Source organism: Lepidochelys kempii, chromosome 14 (genome assembly GCF_965140285.1).
Source record: "Lepidochelys kempii isolate rLepKem1 chromosome 14, rLepKem1.hap1, whole genome shotgun sequence".
Taxonomy (NCBI): Eukaryota; Metazoa; Chordata; order Testudines; family Cheloniidae; genus Lepidochelys; species Lepidochelys kempii.
In genome coordinates, this window is record NC_136393.1 from 34,526,195 (window position 1) to 34,552,729 (window position 26,535).

Genomic DNA, 26,535 nt, shown 5'->3' on the forward strand with positions numbered 1-26,535 from the left:
GTTCCATATCCCTAATAAATTTTGTTGCCCTTTTCTGAACCTTTTCCAATCCCAACATATATTTTTTGAGATGGGGTGACTACATCTGCATGCAGTATTCAAGATGTGGGTGTACCATGGATTTACACAGACGTATCTATCCCTTTCTTAATGATTCACAACATTCTGTTTGCTTTTTTGACTGATGCTTCACATTAAGTGGATGTTTTCAGAAAACTATCCATAATGACTCCAAGCCCTGGTCTACACTAGGACTTTAGGTCGAATTTAGCAGCATTAAATCGATGTAAACCTGCACCCGTCCACACGATGAAGCCCTTTATTTTGACTTAAAGGGCTCTTAAAATCGATTTCCTTACTCCATCCCTGACAAGTGGATTAGCGCTTAAATCGACCTTGCCGGCTCGAATTTGGGGTACTGTGGACACAATTCGACGGTATTGGCCTCCAGGAGCTATCCCAGAGTGCTCCATTGTGACTGCTCTGGACAGCACTCTCAACTCAGATGCACTGGCCAGGTAGACAGGAAAAGAATCGCAAACTTTTGAATCTCATTTCCTGTTTGGCCAGCGTGGCAAGCTGCAGGTGACCATGCAGAGCTCATCAGCAGAGGTGACCATGATGGAGTCCCAGAATCGCAAAAGAGCTCCAGCATGGACTGAACGGGAGGTACGGGAGCTGATCGCTGTATGGGGAGAGGAATCCGTGCTATCAGAACTCCGTTCCAGTTTTCGAAATGCCAAAACCTTTGTCAAAATCTCCCAGGGCATGAAGGACAGAGGCCATAACAGGGACCCAAAGCAGTGCCGCGTGAAACTTAAGGCGCTGAGGCAAGCCTACCAGAAAACCAGAGAGGCGAATGGCCGCTCCGGATCAGAGCCCCAAACATGCCGCTTCTATGATGAGCTGCATGCCATTTTAGGGGGTTCAGCCACCACTACCCCAGCCGTGTTGTTTGACTCCTTCAATGGAGATGGAGGCAATACGGAAGCAGGTTTTGGGGACGAAGAAGATGATGATGAGGAGGAGGTTGTAGATAGCTCACAGCAAGCAAGCGGACAAACCAGTTTTCCCGACAGCCAGGAACGGTTTCTCACCCTGGACCTGGAGCCAGTACCCCCCGGACCCACCCAAGGCTGCCTCCTGGACCCGGCAGGAGGAGAAGGGACCTCCAGTGAGTGTACCTTTTAAAATACTATACATGGTTTAAAAGCAAGCATGTGAAAGGATTAATTTGCCCAGGCATTCACGGCTCTCCTGGATGTACTCCCAAAACCTTTGCAAAAGGTTTCTGGGGAGGGCAGCCTTATTGCGTCCTCCATGGTAGGACACTTTACCACTCCAGGCCAGTAGCATGTACTCGGGAATCATTGTACAACAAAGCATTGCAGTGTATGTTTGCTGGCGTTCAAACAACATCCGTTCTTTATCTCTCTGTGTTATCCTCAGGAGAGTGATATCATTCATGGTCACCTGGTTGAAATAGGATGCTTTTCTTCAGGGGACACTCAGAGGTGCCCGTTCCTGCTGGGTTGTTTGCCTGTGGCTGAACAGAAATGTTCCCCACTGTGAGCCACGGGGAGGAGGGAGGGTTGAGGGGGTAGCCACGCGGTGGGGGGAGGCAAAATGCGACCTTGTAACGAAAGCACATGTGCTATGTATGTAATGTTAACAGCAAGGTTTACCCTGAAAGACTGTAGCCACTGTTTTATAAAATGTGTCTTTTTAAATACTGCTGTCCCTTTTTTTTCTCCGCCAGCTGCATGTGTTTCAATGATCACAGGATCTTCTCCTTCCCAGAGGCTAGTGAAGATTAGAAAGAAAAAAAAAACGCACTTATGATGAAATGTTCTCTGAGCTCACGTTGTCCTCCCACACTGACAGAGCACAGAGGAATGCATGGAGGCAAATAATGTCAGAGTGCAGGAAAGCACAAAATGACCGGGAGGAGAGGTGGCGGGCTGAAGAGAGTAAGTGGCGGGCTGAAGAGAGGGCTGAAGCTGAAAGGTGGTGGCAGCGTGATGAGAGGAGGCAGGATTCAATGCTGAGGCTGCTGGAGGATCAAACTAATATGCTCCAGAGTATGGTTGAGCTGCAGCAAAGGCAGCTGGAGCACAGACTGCCACTACAGCCCCTGTGTAACTAACCATCCTCCTCCCCAAGTTCCATAGCCTCCACACCCAGACGCCCAAGAACGCGGTGGGGGGGTCTCCAGCCAACCAGCCACTCCACCACAGAGGATTGCCCAAAAAACAGAAGGCTGGCATTCAATAAATTTTAAAGTTGTAAACTTTTAAAGTGCTGGGTGGCATTTTCATTCCCTCCTCCACCACCCCTCCTGGGCTACCTTGGTAGTCATCCCCCTATTTGTGTGATGAATAAATAAAGAATGCATGAATGTGAAGCAACAATGACTTTATTGACTCTGCAAGCAGTGATCGAAGGGAGGAGGGGAGGGTGGTTAGCTTACAGGGAAGTAGAGTGAACCAAGGGGCGGGGGGTTTCATTGAGGAGAAACAAACAGAACTTTCACACCGTAGCCTGGCCAGTCATGAAACTGGTTTTCAAAGCTTCTCTGATGCGCACCGCGCCCTCCTGTGCTCTTCTAACCACCCTGGTGTCTGGCTGCACGTAACCAGCAGCCAGACGATTTGCCTCAACCTCCCACCCCTCCATAAATGTCTCCCTCTTACTCTCACAGATATTATGGAGTGCACAGCAAGCAGTAATAACAGTGGGAATATTGGTTTCGCTGAGGTCTAAGCGAGTCAGTAAACTGCGCCAGCGCGCCTTTAAACGTCCAAATGCACATTCTACCACCATTCTGCACTTGCTCAGCCTGTAGTTGAACAGCTCTTGACTACTGTCCAGGCTGCCTGTGTATGGCTTCATGAGCCATGGCATTAAGGGGTAGGCTGGGTCCCCAAGGATACATATAGGCATTTCAACATCCCCAACAGTTATCTTCTGGTCTGGGAATAAAGTCCCTTCCTGCAGCTTTTGAAACAGACCAGAGTTCCTGAAGATGCGAGCGTCATGTACCTTTCCCGGCCATCCCACACTGATGTTGGTGAAACGTCCCTTGTGATCCACCAGAGTTTGCAGCACTATTTAAAAGTACCCCTTGCAGTTTATGTAGTCGCTGGCTTGGTGCTCCGGTGCCAAGATAGGGATATGGGTTCCATCTATGGCCCACCACAGTTAGGGAATCCCATTGCAGCAAAGCCATCCACTATGACCTGCACATTTCCCAGGGTCACTGCCCTTGATATCAGCAGATCTTTGATTGCGTGGGCTACTTGCATCACAGCAGCCCCCACAGTAGATTTGCCCAATCCAAATTGATTCCCAACTGACTGGTAGCTGTCTGGCGTTGCAAGCTTCCACAGGGCTATCGCCACTTGCTTCTCAACTGTGAGGGCTGCTCTCATCTTGGTATTCATGCGTTTCAGGGCAGGGGAAAGCAAGTCACAAAGTTCCATGAAAGTGCCCTTACGCATGCGAAAGTTTCGCAGCCACTGGGAATCGTCCCAGACCTGCAACACGATGCGGTCCCACCAGTCTGTGCTTGTTTCCCAAGCCCAGAATCGGTGTTCCACCGCATGAACCTGCCCCATTAGCACCATGATGCATGCACTGGCAGGGCCCATGCTTTCAGAGAAATCTGTGTCCATGTCCTGATCACTCACGTGACCACACTGACATCGCCTCCTCTCCCAGTATCGCTCTGCCAGGTTCTGGTGCTGCATATACTGCTGGATAATGTGTGTGGTGTTTAATGTGCTCCTAATTGCCAAAGTGAGCTGAGCGGCCTCCATGCTTGCCTTGGTATGGCATCCACACAGAAAAAAGTCACGGAACGATTGTCTGTCGTTGCTCTGACGGAGGGAGGGGCGACTGACGACATGGCTTACAGGGTTGGCTTACAGGGAATTAAAATCAACAAAGGGGGTGGCTTTACATCAAGGAGTATTTCAGGCAGGACTTCACGGAGGGTTCCAATAAGAAATGGTGCACCTAAGTAATTGTTCTTATTGGAACAAGCAGGTTGGTCTGGCCTCTGATTGATACATAGCTAGATTTACCTTGCTGCACCTTCTCTGTGAGTGACTGCAGTGTGACCTAGAGGAATGAGTCCCCTAGACGGGGCGGGAGGGGGGGAAGTGAATGAGTACAAAACAAATCTAGTCTTTTTCTTGTTTTGATCCACTCCATCTATCTTTTACATCTTTGGCTGGCAGCAGACGGTGCAGAAGGACTGCAAGCCATCCACATCTCATGGCTGCTCGGCAGGAGATGGTACAATAGGACTGCTAGCTATCCATATCGCCTCCTGCTCACCATAAGATGGTTCAATAGGACTGACTGCAGGACTAAAGAGAATGACCTGGTCAAGTCACTTCTAATGTAGTCCCTGCACCCATGTCTGCCCAGGTGCTCCTGGCCGACATGGCCAGGAGCACCTCGGACATGACGATGACGGCTACCAGTCCTATTGTACAGTCTGCTGCCACAAGGCAAGGGGTTGCTGCTGCTGAGTAGCAATGCAGTACCACGTCTGCCAGCACCCAGTAGACATACGGTGACGGTTACCTGAGCGGGCTCCATGCTTGCCGTGGTATGGCGTCTGCACAGGTAACTCAAGAAAAAAGGCGCAAAATGATTGTCTGCCCTTGCTTTCATGGAGGGAGGGAGGGAACGGAGGCCTGATGATATGTACCCAGAACCACCCGCGACAATGTTTTAGCCCCATCAGGCATTGGGATCTCAACCCAGAATTCCAATGGGCAGCAGAGACTGCGGGAACTGTGGGATAACTACCCACAGTGCAACACTCCGGAAGTCGACGTTTGCCTTGGTACTGTGGAAGCACTCCACCGAGTTAATGCACTTAGAGCATTTTCTGTGGGGACACACACACTCGAATATATAAAAACGATTTCTAAAAAAACGACTTCTATAAATTCGACCTAATTTTGTAGTGTAGACATACCCTAAGCAAGTGATTTTTAAGTCAGGAGAAACTTGTGGTATGCAAGACAAATCAGACTCCTGAAAGGGGTGCAGTGGTCTGGAAAGGTTGAGAGCCACTGCCCTAACTCATCTCACAGCCTGGGATGTCTTCTCTTTTCACTTTTCTCTAATTTTATGTGTCCCGTTATATATAAATGTGAAGGCTCAGCTGGTGTAACTCAGTGAAGTTCCTTTGCAAGGACATTTCCATACAAAACCATTATTTTTTGTTGCTTCTACATTTTTCATGTTACTTTTTAGTTTTTCAGATGTAGCCTTACTGCTTTTATTAGAAGAAAATCTTGCATTATATTTTCCTTTATAATGTTTACCTTTTATTTTAAATAAATAAATAGTGATACCAATGAAACATGCAAAAATCATCAGGATCACCGACAGAGCCACCATCCATGGATTCGCCTTTGGGAAAAAGGCAGCTGTAAAAGAAAACCCCAGAGGGACTCACATCACTCTGTAAGTAAGGGCAAAAATCAAAGGATTCCACATCATATAAAGCTACCTCCAGCAGGAGTAGTCTAAAACAAAGGTGGAAATACAGCCCTGTCTGCAGTGCACAGAGCACCAGAAACCTATATTACAAGGACTCCAACCAACACAGGCATCAATTCACAGATCAGCGTATGAATCAGCCTGGTTTAATTCACTGCTGTTGTTGCACAAAGAGACAACCTTGTCCAATGCCTAAAGCACTGGCTTCAGACTCAGGAGACTGAATTATGTTCCCCACACTTCTGGTGCCCTGCTGTATGAGCTTTACTATGTCATTTCCCCTCTGTTGCTCTATTTCCTGTCCAGTCTTTTGCTTGTCTTGTTCATTTAGTTTAGAACTATCATAGTTTATTTGTACAGTGCTCAGCACACTGGGGCTGCAATCATGGGCGGTGCGTAATGGAGGCTTGGGGAGAGGCCAGAAGCGGGAGTGCAGTGGCGGATTACCGCACAGACCCACAGGGCCTATGCCCAGGGGTCCTGGCCAATTTGGGGCCCCCGGAAAAATCCCCACTGCTACAGCCTTGGGGGTGGAGGAGCTCTTACTCCAGGGCCACAGTGGGGACACAGAGCCTTTCTGGACTCGGGGTGGCAGCAGACAGGGTGAAAAGGAACAAGCGGGGTGTGGGCCTCGGGAGAAGAGGTGGAGTGGGGGTGGAATGGGGGCAGGTTCGTGGTTGGAACAGGGGCAGGCTCACAGGGGAAGGGGTGGAATGGGGTGGGGCCACGGGTAGGGCCTTGGGAGGAATGGTGGAACGGGGGATGGGCTCTGGGCTTGGCGCTCTGGCCAGGGCCAATTGCTCTGCTGCAGTCCCGGCCATGGGTGAGAGCTCAGCCCCAGCTGGGGCTATGCTCTGAGCCCCTCCTCTCCATGGTCCCAAAAGAGCTCTCAGGCAGAAGCAAAAGCAGAAGCTCCCCCTGCAGTTCCCAGCTGCCTCTCCTCATAGTCACAGCTCCCAGCTTGCCGGCTCCGGCAGCTGTCACACAGGGCGACACCATGTGACCAAGCAGGGCCAGCAAATCCTGGCAAAAGTCTGGGGGAGCATGTGACCCCATGTGTCCCGCCGTGTCACCACTGCAGGGAGGAAGGTCTCGGGTTTCAGCCCCACTCCTGAAGCCCCAAGCCCCAGCAGGTGCTTCCCATGGGGCTGAAGCCCTGAGACCCCCCTCCCCACAGATTTGAAGCCCCAAACTCCTGCAGTCATGCCCCAGCTCTCAAACTTCTGAAGATTGTCATATGTGGCTTGGAGAGTCAGTAAATTTGGCCACCTCTGCTATACAGTATAGGTGGGATCTTCAAAAGTGTCTGAATTATTTAGGAGCATGAGTCTTGTTGACTTTCAGGATACTTTTTGAAAATTCCACCATTGGTTTGTTTCTTTTGTAGGGTTTTTTGTCTAAATATCATACTCTAGCCTTCATTGCTATTGATACATTTTAATGTAGTTAACCAATCTGCTGTTGTATTTTTTCTGTTGCTGATCACAGTGTGTTGCTTTGGTGGTAACTGACCTGATATATAAAATAATGTTGATTCCTTTTTTCGGTTGGTGTGGGTGCTCTTGACTACGCAAGACAAGTTCTGGTGTGAATTCTCTGTAATAACGATGGAATTTTCAATGTCAAACAGCTCATTGGCTTCTTTGGAATTTGTTTCAGAGAGCGATGGTAAATGCTGTCCACTGGCATCTCTCCACAGCACCTCAGGCTGTGGGTACCAGCCAACCAATCGACACACCACCCGGATCCCTCCATCCTGATAATCCTCAACAGAGATGTGAGGAGCAGTGCCTGAAGCTAGAGAAAATTAATAAATCAGTATTAATTTATGCACATGTTCAGCCTGGAGGATAAACATTTAAACTTTCCTTTTATTCCCTATACTCATGGACTCAGGAAACAATATGAGCAAGAAATTATAATTATTTCATGGAGCGGGAAGGGAAAACTTTTTCCTTCACTAGTTTTCCATTCCAGGATCTACACATGGCAAAACATTGTATTTCATGATTTCATGAATCCGTTAGCTGGTAAATGATCTTAACACTAACGGATAAAGAAAAAGATTGAGAAAAATAAAAGTTATATTTCAAATGTACCTTCAGGTGAAATATCTCTTCTTTGATCATATACAGTCTGCTTTAGCTAGCCCTATGGGTACATGTCAAAGACAGAGGAGAAAAGTCTGTCCATGTCTGGTCAAGTTTAACCCAGAGCTCAGTATGTGTGGCTGCTCCTAAGCCCCTCTTCACTGGTGAAAAGCAGTGGAGGAGGAATGGGCTTTCACAGGAGGAAATGTTCTCCCTCCTTAAAGTTTTAGCAGCCTTCACCAGAATGAAACGAGATAGCACCAGAGTGACAAGGAGCCAGCAGAACACTAGCCACTCATTTTCAGACGTGGAGTAGCTAGTGTACCCCTTATCCAATGTACTTCATGTTTGGATGAAGAATCATTCCTCGCAACGGACTTGGGGAAATTTTTCAAAACCACCCAAATGACATAGGAACTTAAATCCGATTTACAAAAGTGACACACTGGAGTTACTGATAGGAAATAAATTGAAGGTAACAGGAAATTTTGAATAGTAAAATGCAAATAAGAATCACTGAGAACGCTCTCCAAAGGAAATACAGGCACATAGAACTATAGGATTGGAAGGGAACTCAAAAGGTCATCTAGTCCAGCGGTTCTCAGCCAGGGGTCTGTGGCCCCACAGGGGGCTATGAGCAGGTTTCAAGGGGTCCACCAAACAGGGTCAGCATTAGACTTGCTGGGGCCCAGGGCAGAAAGCCAAAGCCCCCACCCTGCTGTGCATGGCTGAAACCTGAGACCCGTCACACGAGGTTGAAGCCGAAGCCTGAGCAAGGTAGCTTCGCAGGGCCCCCTGTGGTGTGGGGCCCTGGGCAATTGACCTGCTTGCTATCCCCTAATCCTGGCCCTGGCTTTTAAATGCAGAAAAACAGTGATTGTGGCACAATTGGACTGTAGAAACCTCCTTCTTAAAAAACCTACAATTGCAAGAATTCCATGACCTGCCTAGGTTACCTGTTCCAGTGCTTAACTATCTTCATAGTTAGAAAGATTTTCCTGCTATGTAGCCTAAATCTCCTTTTTTTTCACTGCAGCATCATACTGTTGGCTCCATATTCACTTTGTGGTCCACTAAAATCTCCACATCCTTTTCTGCAGCATTGCTGCACAGACAGTTATTCCCATATTGTATTTGTGCATTTATTTTTTCCTTCCTACGTGTATTTCTCTTTGCATGTTTTTACTCAATTTCATGTTGTTGATTTCAGACCAATACTCCAGTTTATCAAGATCATTTTGAATTCTAATCCTGCCCTCCAAAGGGACTGCATCTTTCCCAGCTTGGTGACATCTGCACATTTTATAAGTGTACTCTCTACTGCATCATCTAAGTAATTAATGAAAATATTGAATAGTACCGGACTGAGGAATGACCCATGTGGGATCCCATTTGATACATCCTCCTAATTTAACAGCAAACAACTGATAACTACTCTTTGGGTTCAATTTTTTAATCAGGTTGTGCACCCACCTTCTAGCAATTTCAGCCAAACCACATTTCCCTGGTTTGCTTATGAGATTGTCATGTGGGATTGTGCCAACAGCCTTACTAAAAATTAAGATATATCACATCTATTGCTTCCCCACACGCTACTGACCTGACACCTTTAGTTCCAATTGGGCTTCTTCATAATCCATACCCTCTTGAACAAAACAGCTATACTGTCCTTCATCAGAAGGTCTGATATTGAAAATTCTCAAGGCAACATTTCCATCGGTGAGACCATCTTTAAAGAGCTCTGTCCTCCGCTGATATTCTGACATCTGCTGCCCATACTGGTCCTTTCCATCACTATAGCGATGAACAAATGGAGAGAGTTGGGATCGGAACCACGTCACCTCCATGTTCTCAGCGCTTATCTTGGGGGACAGGTGACAGGGTAACACAATCTCTTCTCCCACAGTGGCAATGACAGGCTGGTCAGGTCCAACCACTTTAAAACGAGCTAAGAAATGTACCAGGATACAAGGAAGATAAATTCAGAGAAAGCATGGGAAATTCATATACATTTCTTTAACAATACACACAAACAACAAGATCTATTTCATGTATTTTATATTCCATGGGGCATGAAATTATATATGGAGTTTACAAGAAATAATGCATTTCCACAACTGTAAATTATTCACAAAAAGAAAAGGAGTACTTGTGGCACCTTAGAGACTAACTCATTTATTTGAGCATAAGCTTTCGTGAGCTACAGCTCACTTCATCGGATGCATTCAGTGGAAGTGAGCTGTAGTTCACGAAAGCTTATGCTCAAATAAATTGGTTAGTCTCTAAGGTGCCACAAGTACTCCTTTTCTTTTTGCGAATACAGACTAACACGGCTGCTACTCTGTTAAATTATTGTTATACCAGATGTAGGGTGAAACCTCATTGAATCTGGTGGGTGTAATAGCCACCCTTCATTCAGAATAAATGATAGAAGCAATGAAGCTCCTTTGTGGAGTAAAGTAGCTGAAACTTTCAGAGCCACCACTCAAATTACATGCCATGTGCAAGTCTGGTCAAGAGCTGAGCTATGTGGGCATAGTGCAAATACAGAGGGATGGGTATTGCTTTGGTAGAGCTGTGTGCTTGTGTGTGAGAGCAGAAGCAGAGAAAAAACACTAAAGAAGCAGACAGAAAAGGCTGCAAAGAAGGGCCAGAGACAGCCAGAAAAGCACTTGAAGCATGTGAAAGCTAAGAGAGAACTTGTTGGGCAAAGTTTTGGTTGAAAGCGGCTTGGAATTGTGAGCAAAGAAATTGCCTTCTGCTGTTTGATTCCTACTGTGTTCAATGATGCGGGACTTTGTGTACATTCTATGTAAATAAAAAGGATTTCATCAAATAAATACCTGACTCCATCAGCAATTTCTCTTTCTAATGGAAAGAACCCATAAGACCCTGAATACTGGCTACCCACTCATGTCTAAAGGGTTAACATTATGTTTATGTAAGCAGGGTCTGAATGAATGCTTCCCTGACAGCTAGCTGGGAGTGGGAGAGACTCCCCGTGTGTTTATGTAAATACAATTTGTTCCTGCTCTGCTTACATATTCAACAGATGCAGAGGTGTCAAAGTGATCAACTTTAACTGGTGTTGGGTACAAATCACTTTAGTACTGAATGCAGGAGTAGTGAAATGCTGTTACCAATGTTGTAATTATTGTTGGAATACAGAGAAGCAGTACTGTGCTTAACCTGTCCCAAATAAGGGGGACCATCCTCAGTTGAAAGAACCTTGTTAAGCCAGGGGCTCAAATGTCAGCGCCCTGTGAAAGTAAGAGGGGTGGGGACAAGTATCCCAGTGAGAAGGCAGCACACCCTCACCAAGGGTCCTACCTAGACTGGTTCAACCTGTTCCTCCCCACAGGTCAAATAATAGCATTAAATAGGCTTCATTAGAACCCTCTTTGTTAATTTAATTGTTCGATCAGAGCTGAAATCATTTGTGGTGCGACTGTGTTTCTGCCCTGCCTGCTAAGAGCTAAAATTACTAAGAAACTGATGTGCAGAGGACACAGCAGAGAGGCAGATGGCTGCAGAAGGTGACTGACAGCTGGTGAATGAGTGGCTGTTGAGGCAGAGAGGCGCAACAAGCAGCCAGCAGGGCAGTGGCAAAGAAGCGTGATGAGTGGCTAGCAGGGCGGCTGGTGGAGAAGCAAGGTGAGCGGCCAACAGGGCGGCTGGTGGAGAGGTGTGCCAACAGCGGTGACCAAGCAGCCAGCAGGCTGACAGTGGAGAGGCGCGGTGAGCATGGTGAGCAGACATCTGGCAGGGTGGCTGGCAGAGAGGGGCAGCGAGCGAGTGCCCGAGCAGCGCTACAAGTAAGGAGCCTCTTTACCCCCTCTCCACACAAGGTGGGAGGTGAAGTCTGCAGATGCACCTCTGAACTCTGGGTCTGCACTAACCAAGGACAGCAACTGTGAGTGGGGTGCAGAGAAGGGTTGGGCATGTGAAGGGGGCTTTTGGGTTGCTGGACTTAAGAACCTGAGGGGAAAGGACACTGCCCAACCTACTTGGGGTTGGGTCGTTTACCCATGGTTTATTTTTATGGACCCTAGTTGCAGTGTTTTCCCAAATTAACACCCAGTTGCTTCCCTCCTTTTATTAAAGTTTCTTTTCTATACTCAGACTCTATGCTTGTGAGTGGGGAAGTATTGCCTCTCAGAGACACCCAGGGGTGGTGTGTAAATTTCCTAGGATACTGGGTGGAGGATTGAGCCAGTTCTGTGTTGTATCAACAGAAGGAACCCCTAGATATTGAACATGGCCCTGACTGCTGCTGGCTCCACCAGGCAGAAAGATTATATTTTAAAAAATACTGAAATACATTCCCAGCACTTGTCATGGGGAGCAAGTGAGAGGATCACAAAATGTCCCCAACCCCAGTTACAGTGACAGGGTGATAAGGTTCAGTCACTCTACATTGTGCTCTGAAATGTGCCACAACATAAAAGAAAATTAACTCAGAGAGAAAAATTACTTTTCTTTTGCCTCCTCAGTCCTGTCAGCCTCATGCAGTAGTGTGCTATGCAAATAAAATAGGATTAGATTTGATAAACTAGGCAACGAAATTTGGAGGAAATTTTAAAGGGCTGGAAACCTGATCCCAATCCCATTGAACCAATGGAACAGTTCTCATTTACTTCAATGGGATTTGGATCAGCCCTAATGGGCTCTCCTTTTGTTGCTCAGGTTCACAGGCTGTGGAAGCCTTTAATCTCCAGAGGGCTAGTTTCAATTTAAGATAGTGCAAAGTGTAGCATCCTACTTGGTTAGCTGTGCTCTGCACATGGGACACTGTGTACCTGACCTCTGTGATATGCTCTTACTTCCAGTATATTTTGTGTGCACTTCAAAGCACTGGTTTTTGACATATGAAGCATTAAGTGGTTTGGGACCAGATTAGTGCCTCTTTCCTAATGTGATGTCCCAGAGACTGAGAGCAGATGGAGTGTCTGAGCTAACAACCCCACGGGTTCTAATGGGACATTTTCAATAAAGGGTCGTCAGCTGTGTATCTCATTTACCCTCTTGTTCAACCTACTGACCTATAGTCCCCGCTCTCTCTAGGTGTTTGAGAAGGGAATGAGTGGAAGAGGACGTCAGTGCATTAAGATGAGTTAGACAGTTATTAGTCCTGAAGGTTTGGACAGGCAGTGAAGACACTTTTTAAAAAAACACTGTTGTTTCTGTTTGGAATTTGGGTTGTTTTTTGTTTAGCCTTCTGTTTACAACTAAACATCTTACTGGGCATCTTTTCAAACCCCTGCTATTTATTTACTTAGATTTTTATCCTCCTTCAATAATAGAGTGTTATCCATTGCTGACAACTTTTAAAAACACATGCATGAATAAGCAAATCTAAAAACTATCCCAAGAACAATGCAACAACCCAGCAACAGGATAAGCAGAGCAAAATTGAATAAAGAAGTTGCCAATCTTGCTTTGTGGTTCTGTTTACACACTGTAAGTAGTTCCATTGTCTTCAAGTGAAGCCCATTTGTAAGTCACTGTAAGCCTAGATAAATCATATAAGAAACTACAGAAAGAGATGGGATTCCTACCTGATTCCAACCTGTGAAGAGAACAAGTAATGAAGAAAATAATCAAATCAGGCAGAAAGCATCTGGCTGTGGTGCTATGGCAGAATGAGAGAACCTGCATCCTCATGGGAACTTGGTCTAGATAACAGGATGGACATGGAGAAAAACAAACAAACATCATAGTAAACAAAACAGTGATTATGAGATGCTGGTTATTGGATTTTGAGGGACAGAAGATCACAGAGGACACAAATAAAATGGGATATATGCATTGCCAAGTAAATTTATTGTGTTATGCAGTTAGAGCAACCATTCCATTAAAGTTGAAAACATGTTTCTATTATGAGTCCAAGTTTGTCCCATTCCCACCCAATCCACACTGCTCCCCACCTCGAGGTCGCTGCTTCCCCCACTCCTCTATATCCTGCTTCTCCCCTCTGGGTCCTCCCTGCCCAAAGGTTCCTGCTTTTCCTCAATTCCACTTTCCCCTCTCCAGATGCCTGCTTTCCCCAACTCTGGTTCCCTGATTCCTCTCTCCCTCCATTTTCCCCTCTCCAGGGGAGAGCCCTAATCACTAGGCTATTGACTAGCCTGAGATGGAAAAAGAAAAGGAGTACTTGTGGCACCTTAGTGACCAACCAATTTATCTGTAGCCTGAGATGGAGTTTTTTCAATCTTTCCTGGTGGATCTGTTCCACTTTGAGTAAATAATGAAATATTTATTAGAGCAGGAACTTGAACCTGAGTCTTCTACAGCCAAGAGGAGGGCTCTCATCACCAAGCCACCCTCTCTCCTCCACTGCAGCACTGCTGAACATATAATTTAATACAGAGTGGAACAGCTCCAGCAAGAGAGCCTGAGAAACAGAGACAGAGAAATGTACAGGCAATGAGCCAGAAAAGTCACAATACATTCAACTGCAGTGAGAGTCCTGGAGCTTCTTTTATTCCTTTGATAAATTCAGAACTTCTCTTCACATCAGCAGGAGATTTGCCACGGTTAACTCCAGCTGCTAGTTACTAGTTCTGCCTCACTAGTATACCATAACAGAAATATCCAAGAAAAAAAGCTCAGAGACATGGGATGCTTTCATAGAAGTATCTGAATGATCCTATTACATGCATTCCTCTTCCCCCCTTCTCCTTCCTCTCTACCCACTTCCTTCCTTCCCCATCTCTAGCCCTCTCCTCTGAACTTTGCTTCTATTCTTTACTTAACTTCATAATTTTTCTTTAACTAGTTGATTTTCCATAAGCAGATTTTGTTTGTAAATTGTTTAATGCAAATAATTGAGGTATATTTTGACCATTCATATTATATATATATATATATATAATTAAATGTTTCAAGTATGGCTAACATTAGGTAGCAAATGGTTAATATATCATGAGAATTTAATATAGTTTATTATGTTTGTTTTTTCTCTGTATATATTTATATTTTAAAAAATTAAAAAAACAAAACAAAGAAAATAAGACTCAACTCCAGGAGGTTTACAAGGAAAAGGTACCAGGAGGGGGATTGCCTCGGAGAGAAAATAAAATCACGCTGCTCTGTAGAACCTTGCTGATCCACAGATGCAAGGAGTCCCCAGGTCCAGCAATGCACTGGAATCATGAGGGGTTAGGGGGTAGATGTTCCCGGTACACTGGAAACATGAGGAGGGTGGGGTGAGGTAGATGTTCCCGGTGCACTGGAATCATGGGGGGCGGGGAGGGGGCTAGATGTTTCTGGTACACTGGAATCGTGAGGAGGATGGGGTGGGGTAAATGCGAGCAAAGCAGCTGTGTCCTTATCGTAATGCTCCAACCTGCCAGCAGCAGCAGCCAGAGCCCAGAGCTGCTTCCTGAGCCTGGATGGAGGGGCTGCCTCTGCTACTGAAATCAGGTTCAAAGAAATAAAAGTTGAAAGAAATAAAGCTAAGGGGAAGGGCGGGCATGAAATGGTTGATTTTCCCTGTGCAGTTTGTTGCTAGACTGAGAACTGAATTCCAGCATTGCAGTGACTGATCTGGTAAAGTTGTTTTAATTCATCGTGTCTGTATTTTCTGCAGGGTATTTTGCTGTAGTGAGATCAGACACATTTCAGCTTCTTCTGCTATCAAAAAGCTAAGCAGTTTGCTTTCCCTTTTAACTTTGAAAGAATCAGTGAAGGAAATAATCTGATGAAGTGAGCTGTAGCTCACGAAAGCTCATGCTCAAATAAATTGGTTAGTCTCTAAGGTGCCACAAGTACTCCTTTTCTTTTTGCGAATACAGACTAACACGGCTGTTCCTCTGAAACCGGAAATAAAATGGTGCAATGAGGGGCGATCAACAGGTTATCTCAAGTGCTTATATACAAATGCACAAAGCCTTGGAAACAAGCAGGGAGAACTGGAGGTCCTGGTGATGTCAAGGAACTATGACGTGATCGGAATAACAGAGACTTGGTGGGATAACTCATATGACTGGAGTACTGTCATGGATGGTTATAAACTGTTCAGGAAGGACAGGCAGGGCAGAAAAGGTGGGGGAGTAGCACTGTATGTAAGGGAGCAGTATGACTGCTCAGAGCTCCGGTACGAAACTGCAGAAAAACCTGAGTGTCTCTGGATTAAGTTTAGAAGTGTGTGCAACAAGAGTGATGTAGTGGTGGGAGTCGGCTATCGACCACCGGACCAGGGGGATGAGGTGGATGAGGCTTTCTTCCGGCAGCTCACGGAAGCTACTAGATCGCATGCCCTGATTCTCATGGGTGACTTTAATTTTCCTGATATCTGCTGGGAGAGCAATACAGCGGTGCATAGACAATCCAGGAAGTTTTTGGAAAGCGTAGGGGACAATTTCCTGGCGCAAGTGCTAGAGGAGCCAACTAGGGGGGGTGCTTTTCTTGACCTGCTGCTCACAAACCGGGTAGAATTAGTGGGGGAAGCAAAAGTGGATGGGAATCTGGGAGGCAGTGACCATGAGTTGGTTGAGTTCAGGATCCTGACGCAGGGAACAAAGGTAAGCAGCAGGATACGGACCCTGGACTTCAGGAAAGCAGACTTCGACTCCCTCAGGGAACGGATGGCCAGGATCCCCTGGGGGACTAACTTGAAGGGGAAAGGAGTCCAGGAGAGCTGGCTGTATTTCAAGGAATCCCTGTTGAGGTTACAGGGACAAACCATCCCGATGAGTCGAAAGAATAGTAAATATGGCAGGCGACCAACTTGGCTTAATGGTGAAATCCTAGCGGATCTTAAACATAAAAAAGAAGCTTACAAGAAGTGGAAGGTTGGACATATGACCAGGGAAGAGTATAAAAATATTGCTCGGGCATGTAGGAATGTTATCAGGAGGGCCAAATCGCACCTGGAGCTGCAGCTAGCCAGAGATGTCAAGAGTAACAAGAAGGGTTTCTTCAGGTATGTTGGCAACAAGAAGAAAGCCAAGGAATGTGTGGGCCCCTTACTGAATGAGGGAGGCAACCTAGTGACAGAGGATGTGGAAAAAGCTAATGTACTCAATGCTTTTTTTGCCTCTGTTTTCACTAACAAGGTCAGCTCCCAGACTGCTGCGCTGGGCATCACAAAATGCGGAAGAGATGGCCAGCCCTCTGTGGAGATAGAGGCGGTTAGGGACTATTTAGAAAAGCTGGACGTGCACAAGTCCATGGGGCCGGACGAGTTGCATCCGAGAGTGCTGAAGGAATTGGCGGCTGTGATTGCAGAGCCACTGGCCATTATCTTTGAAAACTCGTGGCGAACCGGGGAAGTCCCGGATGACTGGAAAAAGGCTAATGTAGTGCCAATCTTTAAAAAAGGGAAGAAGGAAGATCCTGGGAACTACAGGCCAGTCAGCCTCACCTCAGTCCCTGGAAAAATCATGGAGCAGGTCCTCAAAGAATCAATCCTGAAGCACTTGCATGAGAGGAAAGTGATCAGGAACAGCCAGCATGGATTCACCAAGGGAAGGTCATGCCTGACTAATCTAATCGCCTTTTATGATGAGATTACTGGTTCTGTGGATGAAGGGAAAGCAGTGGATGTATTGTTTCTTGACTTTAGCAAAGCTTTTGACACGGTCTCCCATAGTATTCTTGTCAGCAAGTTAAGGAAGTATGGGCTGGATGAATGCACTATAAGGTGGGTAGAAAGCTGGCTAAATTGTCGGGCTCAACGGGTAGTGATCAATGGCTCCATGTCTAGTTGGCAGCCGGTATCAAGTGGAGTGCCCCAAGGGTCGGTCCTGGGGCCGGTTTTATTCAATATCTTCATAAATGATCTGGAGGATGGTGTGGATTGCACTCTCAGCAAATTTGCGGATGATACTAAACTGGGAGGAGTGGTAGATACGCTGGAGGGGATGGATAGGATACAGAAGGACCTAGACCAATTGGAAGATTGGGCCAAAAGGAATCTGATGAGGTTCAATAAGGATAAGTGCAGGGTCCTGCACTTAGGACGGAAGAACCCAATGCACAGCTACAGACTAGGGACCGAATGGCTAGGCAGCAGTTCTGCAGAAAAGGACCTAGGGGTGACAGTGGACGAGAAGCTGGATATGAGTCAGCAGTGTGCCCTTGTTGCCAAGAAGGCCAATGGCATTTTGGGATGTATAAGTAGGGGCATAGCGAGCAGATCGAGGGACGTGATCGTTCCCCTCTATTCGACATTGGTGAGGCCTCATCTGGAGTACTGTGTGCAGTTTTGGGCCCCACACTTCAAGAAGGATGTGGATAAATTGGAGAGAGTCCAGCGAAGGGCAACAAAAATGATTAGGGGTCTGGAACACATGAGTTATGAGGAGAGGCTGAGGGAGCTGGGATTGTTTAGCCTGCAGAAGAGAAGAATGAGGGGGGATTTGATAGCTGCTTTCAACTACCTGAAAGGGGGTTCCAAAGAGGATGGCTCTAGACTGTTCTCAATGGTAGCAGATGACAGAACGAGGAGTAATGGTCTCAAGTTGCAGTGGGGGAGGTTTAGATTGGATATTAGGAAAAACTTTTTCACTAAGAGGGTGGTGAAACACTGGAATGCGTTACCTAGGGAGGTGGTAGAATCTCCTTCCTTAGAGGTTTTTAAGGTCAGGCTTGACAAAGCCCTGGCTGGGATGATTTAACTGGGAATTGGTCCTGCTTCGAGCAGGGGGTTGGACTAGATGACCTTCTGGGGTCCCTTCCAACCCTGATATTCTATGATTCTATGATTCTATGGTGCGAACCCACCCTTTGGCTGGGGCTCTTGATCTATTGAATTGAGCCTCCTTTTCCACAACATCCTTTCTGTAAACCCAGAGGCACAGTCTGACTTCTGTATTTGCAGGGTAGAGGGCTTAATAAGTACAGGTCTGACTTTGGATGCGCTCTGCAAGTCCCCCAGGAGTTCACCCGGCTGTGAACCAAGCAGCACTTGGGGATGCAGGGGGAGCAGCAGCGCAGAGCTCAGGGAGGAAGCCCCTGGACACCCGGCTCCCCTCCCCTCCTGCCAGGCGCTGAGGGCACTCGGCTGCTGTGGGGACATCCCATGTGCATCTCTGTCAAGGGGAAATGACTCTGGCGGGCTGTGGAGCGCTCTGATAAAAGCTCCTGCAGCTGCCTCTTTCCTTCCCCTTTTCTCTGAAAACCATGTTTTTTCCCCAGCAAAGTGACCACCCCGGCTGCAGCCCCAGCACAGAACGGGTGCTCTGGCCAGCATGAGCCTCCTGCTGCCTGCACCAAGACCGGTAGGGCCAGATTTAGGGAAAATGGCACTCTGGGTGAACTTGTATTTTGCTGCCCCCCACATCACCCCTGGCCCCACAGGCTTACTGGGATCCCCCCACCACCTCTGGACCCTGCTGCTTCCCCACGTTTGTATTGAAGAGGTGCCACAGGTCAGCCCTGGCACAAATTAAGAATTGTCAGGCGGCCTGATACCAGCAGCTCCTGGCCGCGTGCCCAGCTCTGACGGCAACGCCACCACCAGCAGCAGCACAGAAGTAAGGGTGGCCTGGTAGATGCTGTATTGCCACCCTTATTTCTGTGCTGCTGCTGTGGCTCCTGGTGCCTGATGCTCTGCCTGCGGCTCAAGGTCGGTTTCATGCTGTCACAAGGAGGCTGCATCTTGCCAGAGCCCAGGGCCCTCCTGCAGCTCTCTGGACACTACTGGCTCACCGGGGTGCCATTTCAGATTTTGTGGGGTGGGGGCAACTTTAACCATGGTTCCAGAGACTACTTAGGCACCTGAAGACTCTTGGGTTTTTTGCAGATAATAACTTAGGAATTAGCTGACAGGAGCACTACGTCTAATTGTTACATAAAGAAAGAACAAATATATACAAACTCCAATTAAAGCCACATTTTAAGTTTATATGTAAATTTAGATCAGGAGATAATACAGCAAGATATTCCCAATCCCAAACCTTGAGGTATCAGTTCTGAAGCTTTAACACAGATATCAGAAACACAAGTTTGATACGTTGTACACTATCGTTAATAATAAAAATAAATAAAATCTGACTCTGTGTCCCTGCCATTATCTACTCTATTTTAGTCAATTGTTTTTCACTCCCCCAAAAAAGTATTTACTTAATTGTAACATACATGATGAAGGGTTTTTCTCTTTTATTAAGAATGGGAATTTATTTTTCTAATTATTTTGGCATTTATGTTTACCAATCACAACCATGTATGTGACTCAAGAACATTTGACTCCATCATTGCTGTTAGGTATCATAATTGGAACTGCATTTATTTTCATATGAATTTTAAGGTTTTTTTACAGATATAACTAAAAATACTACTTGAAAATAAGTGACTTTCATCTGCCCAGGGTCTAAAGTTATGTGTTTAGCTAATGTTTTTTAACCTGGCAGTGCTCAGGTGAGTACAAGCTAAAGTTATATTCTAAGAGGATGTTATTATTTGATTATACCATTTTAAATAATTAATGACAAAGCACAAAATAGTAATAAAAATAAGGAAAATTACTGCAGCCAGGACAGATTAGACATTTTAGAACTCACTACTCAATGAATTAAATATAAGCATAAGAGGGAAATAAAATTATGAAATGCCCGCTGTTAGGGGGCTTATTCCTTCACCCACTTACTTCCCTGGTCCTTCTCGCATGAACAGAGAGCAACAATACCCGAAGTCCAAAGGTGCAAACAATTCGATGTTTATTGGGGTGAACTTCCAGCAAGCATGATTCCAGTTTCCTTCCTTAGTATCCTCCTTCCCAGCTCTGACACCACAAAGCCTTACACCTGTGTCCCTGTTCCCATTCCTGCCCTTAGCCAAACATGATTCCAACTTCCTTACTCCCATTCCCTGTTCCCATTTCCCCCTTTAGCAAAACATGATTCCAATTTTCTTACCCCCATTCCCTGTTCCCATCTCCCCCTTTAGCAAAACATGATTCCAATTTTCTTACCCCCATTCCCTGTTCCCATCTCCCCCTTTAGCAAAACATGATTCCAATTTTCTTACCCCCATTCCCTGTTCCCATCTCACACCCCCACATGCCCACCCCCACCCACACCCCGTCACTTCCTCATTGACTACAGATTATATAGTAAAACTTGAGTTCTGCTTAGCTATACTTTAACCAATCATTTTCCTGAAATTTAACTAACCAATCCTAACATATTGTAACATGATTATGTAACCAATTATATCCCACCACCTCAATTAGTTTACACCCAGCAAAATTAATTATACAGCAGACAGGAACAATCACAGAACCAGACAGAGATTATACAGACAAACAACAGCAAAGTGGGAACTATAATGACAAAACAATACAGAAGTGAGGATTTCACATCCCAGCTATTGATAAGTGAGTTCTTGCCAGACAGGATGCTATCAAACTAAGTTTCCTTTTACATTTTCTAGGCACTTCCCTTTCTCTGGAGGTGATAGGAATGCAATCCTGTCCTGATAGTGCCTGACAGCCCAATAGCACCTTATTTCAATGTGACTAGTTTGGAATGTGAGGATGTGACCGTTCGCTTCCCAGCTTATGGCTGCCTCTGCTGCTTAGCCAAAGGCCTTAGCCTAAGAACAGGGCCTCAGACTGTCACAGTAAGAGAAGGCCCTTACACCAGCAGACAGTGATTTTGATTCTTTCTTTTATACCTCTATCACTAGCCAAGTGATAAGAATACACCTAAATTCTTAGAGTACAGGCCTTTGCAGAGAGGCCTGAATATCTATATCCTAACACCCGCCCCCCCACACAGCAGACAGGAGGCTCCCAGGAGCAGCTTGGCCGGGGCGGTTGCAAGCAGGGAGGTGGGTGGGGACAGATGGCCGGCCGCAGATGGCCGAAGAGCAGCGGGGGAAGGAGGGACAGGACACTCCTGCTCCGGAGGCACCAGCCAGCACATCATAGAATCATAGAATATCAGGGTTGGAAGGGACCTCAGGAGGTCATCTAGTCCAACCCCCTGCCCAGAGCAGGACCAATCCCCAACTAAATCATCCCAGCAGGGCTTTGTCAAGCCTGACCTTAAAAACTTCTAAGGAAGGAGATTCCACCACTGGTAATGCATTCCAGTGTTTCACCACCCTCCTAGTGAAAAAGTTTTTCCTAATATCCAACCTAAACCTCCCCCACTGCAACTTGAGACCATTACTCCTTGTTCTGTCATCTGCTACCACTGAGAACAGTCTAGATCCATCCTCTTTGGAACCCCCTTTCAGGTAGTTGAAAGTAGCTATCAAATCCCTCCTCATTCTTCTCTTCCGTAGGCTAAACAATCCCAGTTCACAGAATCACAGAGTTGGAAGGGACCTCAGGAGGTCATCTAGTCCAACCCCCTGCTCAAAGCAGGACCAGTCCCCAGTTTTGCCCCAGATCCCTAAATGGCCCCCTCAAGGATTGAACTCACAACCCTGGGTTTAGCAGGCCAATGCTCAAACCACTGAGTTATCCCTCCCCCCTCAGCCTCTCCTCATAAGTCATGTGTTCCAGTCCCCTAATCATTTTTGTTGCCCTCCGCTGGACTCTCTCCAATTTTTCCACATCCTTCTTGTAGCGTGGGGCCCAAAACTGGACACAGTACTCCAGATGAGGCCTCACCAATGTCAAATAGAGGGGAACGATCCCGTCCCTCGATCTGCTGGCAAATGCCCCTACTTATACATCCCAAAATGCCATTGGCCTTCTTGGCAACAACGGCACACTGTTGACTCATATCCAGCTTCTCGTCCACTGTAACCCCTAGGTCCTTTTCTGCAGAACTGCTGCCTAGCCATTCGGTCCCCTAGTCTGTAGCGGTGCCTGGGATTCTTCCGTCCTAAGTGCAGGACTCTGCACTTGTCCTTGTTGTCCTTGTTGAACCTCACCAGACTTTGGGCTACTGCAGTGGCTGCAGTTCTTCTGCACGGCTTGGCACTACTAGAAACCTGTTCCACAATGCTTGGGACTGGGAAGCAAATTCCCTGCTGCAGAACTGCTTCCCCACATCGGAGCCTGAGTTTTGTGGAAGACTTAGTGCTGGTTCCCATGTGATGCTGGACATCACCCACAGTAGGAACAAGTACTCCGGAGATCCCAGGTCTGTGGCCATGTGCCTCAGGCCACTGAAACAGGCTGCCCACCATAACAGCATACCCAGGGAAGACTCACAACTGAAACACAAATCAAAGGAGAAAACAAACACCTACCCTGTCTCAAGTGTCTGTAAGAAACATCTCAGCAGTTCCAGGATCTTTGTAAAAAGAAAAGGAGGACTTGTGGCGCCTTAGAGACTAACAAATTTATTTGAGCATAAGCTTTCGTGAGCTACAGGTCACTTCATCCTTGTAGGTTCCCATCTCCCCCTGCCTTAAAGATACAATTAACGAAGAAGATTCTAAACTATGAATTCAAGTATCAGGGGGTAGCCGTGTTAGTCTGTATCCACAAAAACAACAAGCAGTTCAGATGCAGACGTGGTTTTTTTACCCACGAAAGCTTATGCCCAGATAAATCTGTTAGTCTTTAAGGTGCCGCCAGGGCTGGGTCAGATCAACCCCCAGGAACTTCCCCTGCCTGCAGGAAGCTCTGCACTGTGAAGGGGTCTCGGTGGGGGGGTTCCAGGTGAGAGGGGATGAAGGTCAGTGGGGGGGCTGCGTGTGGAGGTTCTAGATAGATGGGGGTTGGGCAGACAGGGGGAGCAGCTCCCCATACATTGACCCCTTCTCCCACCTGCACCCCACACTGAGCCCCTCTGCGTTGGGAGCCCTATACACCCAGAACCCCTCATCAAGCAACCTGAACCCAAACCCCCACCCCCAAGCCTCACCCCGTGCATCAGGAGCCCCTCACACCCAGAATCCCCCACCAAGCCCCCCGAACCCTGCCCATTGAGCCTCATACCATGCATAGGGAGCCCCCTCCGATCTCTAACCCACTGAACCCCAAACAGCGGCAGCCTGACCCACCAAGTCCCACTCCCCCAACCCCTCCCCCCCGCACACACACACTGAGCCCTAACCACCTTCACCTGGACTCCCCTGTAGAGTCCCAGTCCCCCTGCACCCAGAACCCCGCACCAAGCCCCTGTATATCCAGATTCTCACACATACCTGCCCCCCACCCCCACTCAGCTGCCCGCACCCAGATTGCACCACACAGAACCCTGGTCCTCTTGAGGAATTCTGTACTGAAAAAGTAAATATTTTAAAATTCTGAGAAGTTAAGCATATTTTATTTTTCAAAATGACACAGTAACACAATAACAATATAATCACACCATTTTCAATTATTTTGGTAATTTATTTCAATGTATTTGGTGATTTGGTTTGCACAATTTTTATTTTTTTGGTACAGAATTTTTAAATTTTGGTGCAGAATTCCCTCAGGAGTACTATTTGAAATCGTCAGCCTCCATTCAAATCTGGTTTGAGCTTAGCCAAAAGAGGAGTTTCACTGATTTTCTGACTAATTGCCCCAGGCTAGCTCAGAGGACCAATCAAGGGTAGGGAAAGGCTGGGTGGAACAACAGGTTTTGAGGCTAAGTTTTGGGGTGACTTTACTTCTGCAGCGTTTTGCATTCCAGAGTCTCCTTGTGCTGTAGCGTGAACCCTCACTTCCACGCTGGGGAGTTTTGGCAGACCTAACTCAGGATTTCTGAGGTTTGTCCACTGGGGAGAGTGACTTACTGCAGGGCAACTATCAAGGAGCAGGGTTACCAACCACTCCCTTCTGCTGGCTGCTTGGCAGTTCCTGAGCCTGCTTCAGCATCTGGACCTGCTCTGTGATATCTGCTGCAGCCACTGCCTTCAGTCACCCTCAGACTCTGCTACAAAGGGGGTGGGGGGAAGGGTAGACAGAGGGAGCCCAAATGGGAGGGGAGAGATGACAGAATGTGTTCAGGGGCCAAACTGTTTCCAGAAATGGGTCAGACAGGTGGAAGCAAGGGAAGGAGAGAGTCAAAGGGGCAAAGTCAGGGGTAGGAGCCTGGGTTAAGAATTGCAGGGATGCAATGCCAGACAGGGGCAGGGGGGATAAAAGTTGTCACAAATGGAACATGTTTCCAGAACTGACCATCATAGAATATAAGGGTTGGAAGGGACCTCAGTGTGAGGATATAGATATTCAGGCTTGTCTGTAAAGGCCTATACTCTAAGAATTTAAGTGTATTCTTATCACTTGGCTAGTTATAGAGGAATAAAAGAAAGAATCAAAATCACTGTCTGCTGGTGTAAGGTCCTTCTCTTACTGTGACAGTCTGAGGCCCTGTTCTTAGGCTAAGGCCTTTGGCTAAGCAGAAGAGGCAGCCATAAACTGGGAAGCGAACGGTCACATCCTCACATTCCAAACTAGTCACATTGAAAGAAGGTGCTATTGCGCTGTTAGGAATAAAATCCTGTCCTGATAATGCCTATCGCCTCCAGAGAAAGGGCAGTGCCTAGAAGATGTAAAAGGAAACTTAGTTTGATAGCATCCTGTCTGGCAAGAACTCACTTATCAATAGCTGGGATGTGAAATCCTCATTTCTGTATTTGTTCTATCACTGTAGTCCCCATTTCCCCATTGTTTGTATAATCTTTGTCTGGTTCTGTGATTGTTTCTGTCTGCGACATAATTAATTTTGCTGGGTGTAAACTAATTAAGGTGGTGGGATATAATTCATTACATAATCATGTTACAATATGTTAGGATTGGTTAGTTAAATTTCAGGAAAATGATTGGTTAAGGTATAGCTAAGCGGAACTCAAGTTTTACTATATAGTCTGCAGTCAATCAGGAAGTGGGTGTGTGGGGTAGAAATGGAAACAGGGAATGGGGGTGGGGAAACTGGAATCATGTTTTGCTAATGGGAGAAATGGGAACAGGGAATGGGGGTGGGGAAATTGGAATCATGTTTGGCTAAGGGCAGGAATGGGAACAAGGACACAGGTGTCAGGCTCTGTGGTGTCAGAGCTGGGAAGGGGGACACTAAGGAAGGAAACTGGAATCATGCTTGCTGGAAGTTCATCCCAATAAACATCGAATTGTTTGCACCTTTGGACTTCGGGTATTGTTGCTCTCTGTTCATGCGAGAAGGACCAGGGAAGTAAGTGGGTGAAGGAATAAGCCCCCTAACACTCAGGAGGTCATCTAGTCCAACCCCCTGCTCGAAGCAGGACCAATCCCCAAATAAATCATTCTAGTCAGGGCTTTGTTAAGCCAGGCCTTAAAAACCTCTAAGGATGGAGATTCCACTACCTCCCTAGGTAACCCATTCCAGTGCTTCACAACCCTCCTAGTGAAATAGTTTTTCCTAATATCCAACCTAGACCTCCCCCACTGCAACTTGAGACCATTACTCCTTGTTCTGTCATCTGCCACCACTGAGAACAGTCTAGCTCCATCCTCTTTGGAACCCCCCTTCAGGTAGTTGAAGGCAGCAGGCTGCTATCAAATCCTCCCCCTCACTCTTCTTTTCTGCAGACTAAATAATTCCAGTTCTCTCAGCCTCTCCTCATAAATCATGTGCTCCAGCCCCCTAATCATTTTTGTTACCCTCCGCTGGACTCTCTCCAATTTTTCCACATCCTTCTTGTAGTGTGGGGCCCAAAACTGGACACAGTACTCCAGATGAAGCCTCACCAATGCCAAATAGAGGGGGAATGATCATGTTCCTCAATCTGCTGGCAATGTTCCCACTTATACAGCCCAAAATGCTGTTAGCCTTCTGGGCAACAAGGTCACACTGTTGACTCATATCCAGCTTCTCGTCCACCTAGGTCTTTTTCTGCAGAACTGCTGCTGAGCCCTGGTCTACACTACGAGTTTAGGTCGAATTTAGTAGCGTTAGATCAATTTAATCCTGCACCCTTCCACATGACAAAGCCATTTTTGTCGACTTAAAGGGCTTTTAAAATTGATTTCTGTACTCCTCCCTGATGAGGGGATTAGCGCTGATATAGACATTGCCAAGTCGAATTTGGGGTAGTGTGGATGCAA

The 26,535-nt window shown here is 46.6% G+C and overlaps 1 protein-coding gene and 1 long non-coding RNA gene across 10 annotated transcripts in view; one reads left to right on the plus strand and one right to left on the minus strand.

The window, feature by feature from the left end:
* LOC140898275 (uncharacterized) overlaps nucleotides 1–26,535 on the minus strand; it is a 2,445,793-nt gene that overhangs the window by 2,406,303 nt on the left and 12,955 nt on the right. For 8 of the 9 annotated variants that reach the window (XM_078848803.1, XM_078848799.1, XM_078848796.1 and 5 more), the window contains exons 1-3: nucleotides 13,172–13,300; nucleotides 9,214–9,561; nucleotides 7,036–7,320 (exon numbers count right to left, since the gene is read on the minus strand). In XM_078848803.1, coding sequence (XP_078704929.1) covers nucleotides 7,036–7,320; nucleotides 9,214–9,561; nucleotides 13,172–13,277 — 739 coding nt within the window. In that variant the 5' untranslated portion in view covers nucleotides 13,278–13,300. Of the gene's footprint in view, nucleotides 1–7,035; nucleotides 7,321–9,213; nucleotides 9,562–13,171; nucleotides 13,301–26,535 lie in introns of those variants that run through there. The other variant, XM_078848794.1, reaches the window with a different exon arrangement.
* Nucleotides 11,159–13,370, plus strand: LOC140898312 (uncharacterized). Its single transcript, XR_012154961.2, has 2 exons — nucleotides 11,159–11,428; nucleotides 12,678–13,370. It is a non-coding gene; the product is annotated as an uncharacterized LOC140898312 (long non-coding RNA).